This window comes from Frieseomelitta varia, unplaced genomic scaffold, assembly GCF_011392965.1.
Source record: "Frieseomelitta varia isolate USP_RPSP 00005682 unplaced genomic scaffold, Fvar_1.2 scaffold_447, whole genome shotgun sequence".
Lineage (NCBI taxonomy): Eukaryota > Metazoa > Arthropoda > Insecta > Hymenoptera > Apidae > Frieseomelitta > Frieseomelitta varia.
The window spans coordinates 518,166-530,234 of record NW_025110198.1 but is presented as its reverse complement, the minus strand read 5'-3'; the positions used below and the strand labels follow the sequence as shown (position 1 = coordinate 530,234).

General features: G+C 42.4%; 1 protein-coding gene across 12 annotated transcripts; it reads left to right on the top strand.

Moving 5' to 3' along the window:
• The first annotated feature begins 221 nt into the window (after positions 1–221).
• On the top strand, positions 222–10,829 carry LOC122532297. Of its 12 annotated transcripts, XM_043660959.1 has the most exons (18): positions 222–478; positions 777–2,085; positions 2,624–2,719; positions 2,809–2,988; positions 3,089–3,298; positions 3,373–3,623; positions 3,774–3,963; positions 4,093–4,285; positions 5,179–5,273; positions 5,400–5,423; positions 5,795–5,839; positions 6,052–6,118; positions 6,602–6,769; positions 7,160–7,304; positions 7,388–7,495; positions 7,803–7,955; positions 8,123–8,155; positions 9,002–10,829. In XM_043660959.1, the coding sequence occupies exons 2-17, from the start codon at positions 1,327–1,329 to the stop codon at positions 8,148–8,150; spliced, it is 2,712 nt and encodes a 903-aa protein (XP_043516894.1). In that variant the 5' UTR covers positions 222–478; positions 777–1,326; the 3' UTR covers positions 8,151–8,155; positions 9,002–10,829. The 12 variants fall into 12 exon arrangements, with proteins under 12 accessions (XP_043516894.1, XP_043516898.1, XP_043516896.1 ...); XM_043660963.1 differs by lacking the exon at positions 8,123–8,155 and having other exon boundaries at positions 4,093–4,237; positions 5,403–5,423; XM_043660961.1 differs by lacking the exon at positions 8,123–8,155 and having other exon boundaries at positions 4,093–4,237.
• The last annotated feature ends 1,240 nt before the right edge of the window (positions 10,830–12,069 follow it).

The following is a 12,069-nucleotide window of genomic DNA, read 5'->3' as shown; positions in this document are numbered from 1 at the left end:
ATTCTCTCCCTTTTGTCTTCACTTATCTCTTTCTACTTTAATTGTATCAAACATGACGAACAAGACAAACAGATGATCTTTTAATCCTTGTACGAGAACAATTCAATTTATTTAATTACTTCCGCGAACTCGATAATCGCGTTAACGTTCAGATTAGTGCTACGTGGATTTAGAAAAAAAAAAAAAAAAAGCGCCAACGAAGCATTTGTTTCACGTTTCAGCAGCGGATACGTGCTTGTAAAACTCGGAGCTTCGCTCGGATTAAAACGGGCTCGAGTGCAGCCGAAGTTGCAGACGAAAGATCGCGCGCGTTCACTAGATCTGCCAGTGATTCACTAGATCATTGATCGAGGCAACGCGTTCATTGTGTCACAGGCGCTCGACTGATGGCTGTTACGAAACCTGCTTATGCCACGAATAGGAGATGACGCGATCTGCAAATCGCGGGGGATGACGCATTCGATGACGGAACGCACCCGTAAGAAAAGACTTTACCATTGATCGTACACGCAAAAAACATGGAACGATCGATTAATTGTTACACCTTATCTCGTTCTCAATGTTTTTCACGACCTTTCGCGCTATCGATTTCGGAATCTTATTGTAATACATAATTATCTCGTGCCGGTCGAAGATTAGTGGCAAAATCTAATCGATAAACGATCGTCACGAACACGATGATCCAACAAATCAGGCAATATATCTGTCAACGTGTTCTGTACTTGAAACACAGTTTAGTTTAGCGCGCGTTCATTGACCGATCATTGTTGTTTCAGCGTGAAGAAGCGGCAATGAAATCGAACGTGCTTATGGCTCGATCAAGTGGGAACAATTACGATTGCAGTCACGATCACAGTCATCACGCTCATCACGGTGATCACACTGTTATCGGCAACGTCACCGCCAAGGTGCCGAGATTGAGTTTCAAAGAATCAAGATCGATCAGAGAGAGGTATCGTTAGACCACGCGATCTCTGCGAAGCGATAACGACACGAATAACGTCGACGTCTTTCCAAACGCGAGTCATCCTCAGTACATGGAGAGAGGAGGAAGATCAAAGTGAAAACTCAGGCGAGAAAGACGAAGGTCGAAAGCGAGATCGTGCGAGAGAATAAGGCTGCAGGCGAGGAAGAGTCGAAGATGAGGACATCGGCATGAGCCAGGGAAAGCGAAACTGCTGAGAGCGTGGTTTCGGCGTCGGCGAAACCAAGAGACGGAGACAGTGCCGTAGTCCTGGGGGCCCAGGGTATACGCAACATCTATTAATAACTTGGTAATACGGTAGTAGTGGGGCGCTGTCCGCTAGCGGGTGAAAATAGAAAAGAATGTTTTTGGAATCCAATTGGACTTGGTTGGCCGAACGATGGGGCAATATGGCCGACTTGGCCGAGCGGGTGGACGATCTGATATGCAGTTTCGACTCGGCTGGTGACACGACCATGGATACGCTATCGATGCTGATATTCGGCTGGATGTTGTTCGGGCTGGTGGTACTCTGTGTTGGCAAATACGTTTACAATCGGTTCGTTTTGAACGAGCTTGCCTCTGGGACGATTGTTACCGCCAAGGACGGCCATATCGTCCACGGTGATAGCGTCGGTGTCAGTGGTGGTGGTGGTGGTGGTGGTACTGCCGGTGGTGGAGGTGGTGGTGGTGGCGGCAGTGGCGGCAAGTTACTTTCGCTTGGTAAACAAAAAATCGTTTCATCGGGTTCGGCATCGTCGGGTATCGGGGCAGGTGGTGGCGGTGGTGCCGGCTCCGGGTCGCTCGCAGCCGCCGCTCATCCATCCGGTGGCGGTACCAGCTCCGCTTCCGGTATCGGCTCGTCGCCTTCTTCCTACGTCCCGCCGACACCTCCTGTGCGCAAACGTCTCACCGCCCGGAAAACATCCGGTGCTCTCATCAGCCCGGCAAGAAGCAGCAAAAGTTTGAATCTACCGACCGCCACTGGCGCCGATCCGGATGCAGTTCGCTGGGTCAACGAGATCATCGTTTGGCTCTACTCCGATCCGGCGGTTTTGGACGAACTGTTGGCTGTTTGGGTCGGATCCCTCAACGAGTTTACCGCCAATTCTGTTGACGAGGTGAGCCGACACTTTCACTCATTTTGTGTACTATCGTTATCGGTATTCGTCCGACGAGGATACGATTTTTCCAACATTGATCCAAGATCTGGTTCACTATGAAATTTTTCAGCTATATCGAGAGACCACTGACTTATCACTGGATAAGTCACTGGATGAGTGATTGAATTAAAAATGATGTTAAGAAGGAGTTTGGAATCGAACTTTGTTCGACCCATTCGAAATCTGCGTCGAACGCGAGACGTTAATCGGCGAGACTAGATAAGGCAACGCAACGAGTTTCTTGGGTGATGCGTAGGAGTTCTTGAGCAATGAAACCACCGGTTTAACCCGTTTAAGATACGGACAATTTTAACGACAGCCTTGTCAACTTTTGCGCTCGTCAGATTACACGCGTTGGCTCGTTCACTTTCAACAAATACAGATATTCACTCTGCAATAGCCAACCAGAATTTACAAAAACCAAACTTCTCCTTTAAAATATCTCCCGATTTTTTAATTTAAGATAAAAAAAAAAGAAAAAGAATTCGTTTCGCAGCACGGAGTCGGAGTCGAGTTTGTTCGAGTTCTGCCTGAAACACATCCACCGAATCTTTCAAATATCTTTTGCGAGTGCGACTCCAAGGATGACGTGGTACGTACGAAACATTTCTTCTCCAAAGCGAGAGACGGTAATACTGCATCGTCAAGGATCGTTTCGAATGTCTGCTTATTTCCTTTCAGACGATCACGTGCGATTGCGAGGCTACTCCAGCGTTACAGCTAAAAGCGTCCCGCCGGAAAGCCGATAAACTCGAAGTCAGCCACTATCGCGTCAACGTAAATCGCTTCCGCGCGCGATTGAACGTCATTTGCATTACCGAGAAGCTTCTCCTAGATTTGAAATGCGACGGCTGGCCGGACGTTTGTATCCATATTTTTTTACGTTTTAAATTCTTTCTTTGTAACCTGTGGCTATCCGTGGACGGGTCATTATCCTTTTGCTGCTTGGATTTTACGTTAGGTGAAAGTCTCGCTGGCGCAAGTAGGCACGATAAAGAAAGATCTGGACGAGAGCCAGTTGCAGGAAGTCGTAACGGAAATCGTAATAGGCGCGCTAAGGGGGACCAATGTTCATCTGAATTTATTCCAATATCCGAGCTGTCCACGGTTATGGAGGGAACCAGTGGCCACTCAACCCAGCTTTTCGATGCCTATGCATTACGACAACGTGGTAAATTTTCTTTTCTCTTTGTTTAAAGAAGCGAAACAGACTCTTGGCTGTATATATAAACAACTGATTTGTAGACTACGTCGAGCGGTTCGCTTCAAGCCTCGAGACAACGGCTTCAGACTCAAAGTCCAACACCGACGCAGAATCAGTATATATTCAGTGACAGAAGATTGCTCGTTAAAGTGGTCAGAGCGGCGGAATTAGGCGGCGAGCAAGGTGCTTTTGAGCCGTATTGTGTCGTCGAATTGGACGAACCATCGCAGAAAAATCAGACCTCTGTTAAGAAGGACACACGCAATCCATTATGGGACGAGGCATTCTTATTGTAAGTCGTTCGAAATAAAACACATTGCGTGGTGTGAATTCAAAGTTTCAAGAACGATACGATAAATTATAGAGTGACTCGCGAAATTCACGACAAACGCGTCTCAGGGACCGCGAGACCTTGGATCTCATAATCTGTCATAATTTGCAGCGACGTTAATCGGAATACGTCGGAAGTGTTGCTGGAAGTTTACGATCGCGTGAACAAGTCCCAACGATTCTTAGGTTTAGGAATTGTCGGGATCGACGAGCTACTCGCGAATCCGAGCCAGAGGCAGATAATACCGCTTCAAAATCGGCCGTACGAGGAAGAGGATATCACCGGCACCTTGACCGTCGAGGTAAGTAAGAAAATAAGTCGAACGTAACTACGTAACTTAACAAAAGTTTCTCTATTTGCTACGCTGTTTCAACGTTTTCTCACCCCTTCGCTCCTCTCTCTTTCGCTCTCTGTCTCTCTCTTTTCTCAGTTTTTATTCATCGAGGGTGCGGAGGTGCCTCAAATTGGGAGCAAACCTTACAAGGTGAAGGAGACGATAAAGCCGGTGTCACCGACTCCTCGTACCTACACCCCGACAAATCTCATCAGCGACAATAGTCTAAATTACAACAATGGTAACAGCACACTTATCTTGTACGACTCTACCGTTCAACCCGAAGGGGGTAATTACCAATTACTTTATCTGAAAGGCATTGCGTTCGTGTTCACAAGTGTGTGAAAACATAGTGATGATTAGTAACGTTACCGCCCCGTTGAAAAACTCGTCGTGGCCCCGTGACGAGTTTTCCCGTTGATGTACAATCTCGTTGAAACGGAATCGTCGTTTCGCATAATGTGTATTTTTTAACTGTACCGTAGATCCTGTTTTCTCTTCTACAACTATAGAATAATACGAGTGTTTACGCTCGTTCATTAGCATTCTATCCTCCCACTTTCATTCGCGCGCCTGCATCTCTAGTGTATCCGGATTTGTACCTTCCGCTAGTAATTCGCATGACGTATGTTTATTCGTATGTACAAGTATAGATATTCTCTACCTGTCACCCTTCTCATCTTTCAACTCCGTTTTATTTAACTCATTAAGGATCAGAAATTCTTTTCGATCAAATTCTACTATTCAATATCGAGGCTGCGAGAGGAAATTACGCAAGGATGTTGATCTTTCATCTACGTAGATTATACAAAATTTCATGAATTTTCAAAAAAATTGATGTGAATTACCGTTTGGTCTTAATGGGTTAACGATCCTGCAGCACGAGATATGAAACGATTTCACGCTCACGCTCTCGGCCCGAGTTTTCTACGATAGACGAGCTCTTTGAAGTTATTTCGACTACCAGAGAAACAAACCTGGCAAATCACAATGACAGCGAATGTAACGCGCTTGCATAATCGCGGTCACGTTGCCAGACAGGCGAAAACTCGTCTGGTAAACGAAATGACGAATGTTTTGGTGGAATGATGGACGTAGAAAGTCGTAAACCTTTCGGCATTCTTCTCCTCTTCGACGAATTTCAACTATATTTTAAACGATAAAATCTGTGTAATTCCGCAGATTACCTGACGAACGGCAACGTGGTGGACTCGCCTTACAGAACCGGTCAAACTAACGGGAACAAAGGAACTTTGATCGTGCACAGCCAGCAAAGGGTACGCCCCATGAATCTATCTACCTTGAATGCAATTACGTTATATATCAGACTTATGCAAACTTTTCTCCGTTTACTAACACCTGTTGTCTATCTTTTTTTTTCCGTTGTGTCTTTTCTTTTGCAGCAGCCAGAGCGGCAGGTAGTTAAGGTAAGCCAATGCTTGACGTCGTGTCGTCTCAATCGTGTCATCATCAACGCGATCGTGCTAAATCTGCGCACCACTGTTCCATCACCACATTCTTCACATCCCTTTTTTGTTTCACGCGTATCTTCATAATTCGCGAGTCTACTCTATCAGAAGTACTCTATCACAGTAGCTCCAACATTCCTTGCGTTTTTCACGATCGTTTCCCTTTTAATTTTTCACGGAACTTTCCTCCTCTGCTTTTCTTACATTCCCTATGTTCCTACATTCGCGTTGCATCTGCGAATCGAATTTGGAGATGAAGCAGCGTCCATACGTCTCACGAGAACACTAATTATCGTCAGTTGAGTGGCGTGTGTTTACTAATTCCACAGGTCGCCCTGACGGAAAGTGGCAACTGGCAGGAAATCTCTCCGGAGGTAATTATCCTTGTTGTCACGAGATTGTTTCGCGTGTTATTCTTAACGTCGCGTCGTCCCAATTCCGCGTCTCTCGCACAATCTCGCTAATTGCATTAGAGTCGAATACAAAGAGAAACCTTTTTGAACAATGTGACGATTTGACGATGCTTGTTGGAAACAACCGTAACCTTAACTATATCTATAAAAACGTTTCACTTCCTTCGTTTCAGCATGGACCGAAAGACACCAGCGTGACGTCGGGACCAGAAAGCACGCCAAATTCTTCCAATTCCGAAGGTATTATTTCGTCCATCGCATGATCCCCTTCCTTTTTCTTTTCTTCTTTTATATATATATCGGTATTGCTCATCGTGTACTCCTCCGTTCGTAAATATTACAATCGACTCAAATTATTAAAGCAAGTGATCGAGCATGATCGTGATTTTGCGAGATTCTGTAATCTTTGTTTATCTTCGCATAAGCCTTAAACGATTCTTAAAGATCTTAGGAACATTTCTGAGGTTTCTCACTTTCTATAAGTACCTTGATATCCTCGTGAATGGGGGTGTGACACACGATGAGACAGCCAAGACTAGAATCTGAACAAATACCGTTGAAACTGCTTTAAACAGAAAACAAGTGGTTTCAGCTAAAAATCGTCAAAGTATATTCGTCTCAAGTATAGTTTTTTCTTTCCCAGTCTAAAAGTTTCGAATTCTATCTTAGCCGACTGAATCTTAGACAGCGGCATCTCGTACTTCTTTTTTCTTTTTATTCTAGAGAGAGGGAGAACGAGAAGAAAACGACGAGACTTCTTCGGCACGATAAAGAAACGGCTGAGCCGATCGAAGACGAGGAGCAGATCGGTCGGACCGGAAGGCGACGCGAACCACGAGGATCAACACTCCAGATCTGTGTCCGCGGACAGAGCGCGTGATCCTGGCTCGGGTACGTTTTACTCGCGCGTAGACGAAAACAATTCCTGATTTAGAACAGAGTTAGTTCTTCCTCCCACTAGTAGAGGCTCGAGCCTTTAGCGTGAAAATTCTACTTGTTTGTTTTGCACGCGAATCCCGAATTAAATTGCCCGTTGGTGAGTACAATCATCTTGATAGCGGTGATGCAACGAGCAACACAGCGCAGATTTTCTCGGAGCTTCGTAAAATGATGAATCAGCAAGAAAAAAAGAAAGAAAGAAAAATAAGATACACGAACGCTAAAATCACAACGCTAACGCTACTGCCAGTGCAAGATATTTCCCTCGTGCAAATAACGCTGACGCAACGCGACTAACGCAAACATCCAGGTGCAAACGACCGTTTCGCTTAAATTTTATAGCTCGTTTATCGATACCAGGGAGGGAAGAGCATTCGAGGAGATCGAGTTTGAGCGAAGCGTCCGGTATAAGCGGAGCGTCGACCAGAACATACGTAAACGAGGCTTCCACCTTAGTTCTCGAGACGCTCGAGAACGGTATCAAAAAGTAAAGAATACAATATTTTATGGCTCTCGCACTGTTGCAAGCCAGACGAACGACAGTTGACCTTTGGCTACTTTGATTTTCAGGCATTACCTAGTACCATTGTCGCTCGCTCAAAAGAGCAAATGGCGGAAGAAAGGCACGAAGCTTCACATATTCAACGATCACACTTTCATAGCGAAACACATGCCTGGGTAAGCTATTACGGGACAGAGAAATCGAGAGTTATGCTACCGTACAGCGCACCTCGTGGATTTTAATTAGCTTAGAGGTTAATTAGCTTGTCAATGTTAATGTTCTCGGTTGCGTAAAAGTTGTGCAAAAGTTCCTAGCCAAATGGATTTTTCACCTTACGTTTCAGTTCTCGTCGTCTCGTTTACTAATATTATCGATCGCATAACGATCTTTATCCGTGTTTTTTCTTTATAATGCTAATTAAAATTCTTCGGAGTATAAAGTGAAAATCATAGCCGGTGGGTAAAACGAAACGTTTCGTTCCAGTGGGACTGTATGCGAGGTGTGTAAGCGAACGCTCGCGCGAAGATTGGGCAAGCAGGGTTACGAGTGCAGAGACTGTTTAATGAAATGTCACAAGCATTGTCACGTCAAGGTGGACACTACGTGTCCCACATCCACCATTCAGAGCATCGAACTGTAAGTAGACAAAGACTGTCATAGGATTTCGTTATCCTACGATTTCGCATCGAGTCGTTTCAAAATCAAGGGAATGTGTGTCACTATGTGTTTTAATCTAAGAAAATATTCTCGCGGATATCACGAGCTAATCATGTCTTTTTTTTTTTATCTAATTGTCGCGTAAGGTCTCTACTGCCGGTACTCAGTGAATAAGATGGGTAAGTTCTCGACAAAGAAGAACTCATTGGCATAAGTCTCTGAATAACAAGTAGTTGCGCATGAACGACGAATCTATCTGCTCTCTTTCTTCTCTGTAACAGCTGCGATATGATAAAAATTGATTCGACGCAGTTCCATGTGATTTTGTTATTTATTTTTAGTGTCTTGCGACGATCATGGAACGCGCGAGGTTTCGTACCGTTGCTTTTGCAAGTACTAATCATTTTAAGATCTTCGTATGATAGAAAACAACGTTAATATTATTAACCCTGGTGTGGTCACGAGTTGAATAAAGTTTTAATTATTTTTCTATTTTCAAATGAAAACATCGTTACGGAAAATTTTGCAAGATTCTCGTTCGAATTTTATGCAAAAGTTTGGAGTATTGTCCGCATAAGGGTTAATCGTCTGTCTCTTCCTAATAAATAATTCGACTGTCTGTGAAAGATTATGGATTATCTTCTATTTTATTACAATCCTCAGTAATAATTTGCTTCTTGTGTTTTTGTTTTGTCAGTGCTAGAAGGCAGACAAACTTCCTACTATCTGCAGCTAATACTTACGCTAACGATCGTAGATATTTAAATTAATGTATTCAAGATCGATGAGTTTTCACGAAGTTGTCTTTAGTGACTAAACGGCCTCTGTATTGTATTTTAACAAATTGAAGAATAAATGAACGTATAAATTATAAATCTCTCGTATAAATACGTAAAAGTCTATCAATAATAACAAATCTCTGCCAATAATTTTATCGCTTGACTCAACGCCAAAATCATCGGTCTGGAATGCGTTAGATTTGATATGATCGAGTACCTTCAATAAAACTTTATAATTTCTTTTAGAACGTGCGTAAAGGCGCCACGGGCCGAGCGCAGATCGACCAGTCGGCTTTGCTGATGAAACCTTTGACGAACGTGTTCGATCACAACCATCGAAACGTTCATCCAGCTTGGGATCATGTTCAGGAAACGAATCATTTGCCCTATTGAAAATCGTCGTTCGAAATCGCTTCGTACGTAGTCGCACATCTGCGAAGCGAATCCTGGCCACGCTACGCCACGTTGTAGGCAACCACGCGCGGAGGGAGAAGGCAGCAAACCTACACGTACACGATAAGCGTTACGATTTGCTTCCAAGCACGAAGCGCCTTTGAACGCCCATTCTGCACCATTCTGTTACGCTACTACTTATTACGCTTTTTAATCTATACAAAACGAACACGAAACGCGAACGTGAACGTGAATACGAAATACTCGAAAACGAAGCGAACGAAACGAAACAGATCGACACTTTCCGTGGACAAGATTTTACGATTCTCTGGTTCCAATTGTGACGATAGTTGAGAACAAAGTTGGCTCCGGAAAGTTTTGGTTTTTTTTTTTTTTTAAGTACACGTACAAATTTAAATTACTCTGCGAATATCTACACGGTGAGGTGACATTTGTAATAACAATTTCCGAGTGTCTGAAAATTTTCGAAATGTCCACGGAAAGGTCAAGAAAGAAACGGAAGAGAACCGTGCCGATAACTTTCCTCTAGAAGCAAAACGTTCTTCGGGTTCGGACGGTGGCGAGGAGTGAACGTGATACGTCAGAAACGATTGAACTTAAATAACGTTCGCGACGAATGATCAAACATTCATCCGTTACTATTTATTCTAGTTTTCCTCAGAGTCCCCTCGAATTTTCACGAAACTTTTTACAGTTAAGGGAACCGCCGATTTTCTATCGATTCTTAATCTTAAGCCTTAAGCGATCACGATCATTTTCCTTTTTCTCTCCTTCGTTCGTTTCTCTAGCTCGTTCTTTTAGAAACACGTGAGCGACCCTTCCTTAACCATTTCGAGTAGCATGCACAGTTGTTTGTCCGCTGCTGTACAGCGTTCTTTGGAATAAAAATTTCTAAAATTTGTGAATTCAATCGTTTTCTACATACGCGGAGAGAAATCTCTACCGATGGCAATAATATGACTGAAATTTGAAATTTGATTTTTTTTTTTTTTTTAAGAAGCACGAAGATATTATGTTCAGAGTACTGAAAAATGTGATTCTATGTTTCGTTATGTAGTCGCCGGTGTCCCGTTGGTCTCGAAAGGGTTGAGGGATATGCACGATAAAATTTGCGGGAAATTGTAGTACATCGAGACGAGAAACGAAACGCGTGAACGATAGTGCCTCTAGATACGAAAGTTCGTCGTTATCTTTTGAAATATTGTAACTTTATCCCGTGAAAGTAATACTTTTGACAATATACTCGATCGTTCTATTCGCAGAATTCGATCGATCAATCAAACTCAAATACAAACGCTTCAACGCGCACACTTGTGCCTACGTATGCGTAAAGAAAGCATCGTAATCCTCGAATAATACGCATTACCGGCTGATAAATATTACTGTAATCATAATTATTACGATTGATGATTACGATCACGACAATTATAATTATTATTGCTATTACTATTATTCTATATTATTATTATTATTATTGTTGTTGTTACCAACGTCATTGTTTACGATTGTTACTACCATTCATAAGGATAGAAAATAATGTTCATGGTTGATGTACGACAAACATTACCACGGTGATATTCCAGCAGGTGTTGTAACGATGATGATAATGATAATAATACTGTGTTACGTTGAAAGAAATAATATGGTTACATGATTATGATTCTATGCCACTTTATTGGCTCCATCTTTCTTCCTTTTCCTTTGGTTCTCCCTGTTTTGAAATATTCAAATCTATTTTTGAACATTATATATTTATAAAGATATTCATAAAGATTACATTATATATATAAAGATTGCAGAAAAAAACGCGGTAAATGCGATATTTCGATTTATAAAGTTGTTAATTTTTCGTTAAGCTACGAAGGAAAAAAGAACCATTTTGACAACATGAAATTAATTGACTTGAAAGTTCTCTCTGCTAAAACATTCGAATAACTTGCTCGACCGATGCTACAAAATCCGAAATGAAAAATGATATCAACTTCATACATCAACGATTGACGAATGAGTGACAAGGTCGAAGCTTATGGATCGCTGTGCGAGAAAGACGACAGTAGGAAGTGAAAAGTCGGAGTTCATGGATGAAAAGGGAGCGTACGAGATACTTTACGATCACCGGTCGTTTAGTCTAGATTAGGGATGAGGTCAAGTCCAATATGTATCTATAAATCTTAGTCAGGTTCCATATCCAAGTTTCGTTATATAAATTTCGAGTACTACGCAAAGTTCATGTTGGGTACACTTGCAATTTGTCTGTTTTATGCAAGGAAGTGTACCCACGGGGTTACTCTTGCCAGTACCTGATAAGATTCAAATAATAAAGGAAGTGCAGCATATATTGTGTAGTCATGGTTAAAACATGTCAAAACTTTATTAATTATTTAATTATTTAATCTATTTGTTTGGTTGTTAATTTGATTTTATGACCATTTCGAGAATACAAGTAGAATTTTAGATTTTAATGTCGCTGATTCCGAATGTCATTGATTATTCCAAAACCTTGCACTCTTTTTCTTTCACATCTTTAATATTCGAATGATTGCTCTCCTACGCTATGATTTTTATCACAGAAAATAATTTTATCGTCCGCTTGGATATGTTTAAAGCGATTTTAATAAAAAAAAAGGAAAAAAAGAAGCAAGCTACAAATAAAAGTTCCATTAGAGATATGCATTTAGAAATGGCTCGAATCCAATGACTAGAGGTTCGAATCTACTTGTGAGGTACTCGGTCCCATCTCTAGTCTAGATTCGGTTGGGAGCCTGCGAGGTGCGACTGAAAGTGGAACAACGTCGACCCAATTCGAGGTCGAAGCCCCAATTTTCGCGAAGTTGGCGAGAGCGGGGGATCGACAACGGGACGACGGTAGCCATGACGACGTGACGTAATATCCAACGTCA

Excerpts from the sequence above, each read along its gene's own strand:
- LOC122532297 (XM_043660955.1), top strand. The coding sequence starts at position 1,327 with ATGTTTTTGGAATCCAATTGGACTTGGTTGGCCGAACGATGGGGCAAT. Across the intron at positions 5,840-6,051 it reads GGCAGGAAATCTCTCCGGAG|CATGGACCGAAAGACACCAG; the intron begins GTAATTATCCTT and ends CCTTCGTTTCAG. Across the intron at positions 7,305-7,387 it reads CTCGAGAACGGTATCAAAAA|GCATTACCTAGTACCATTGT; the intron begins GTAAAGAATACA and ends TTTGATTTTCAG.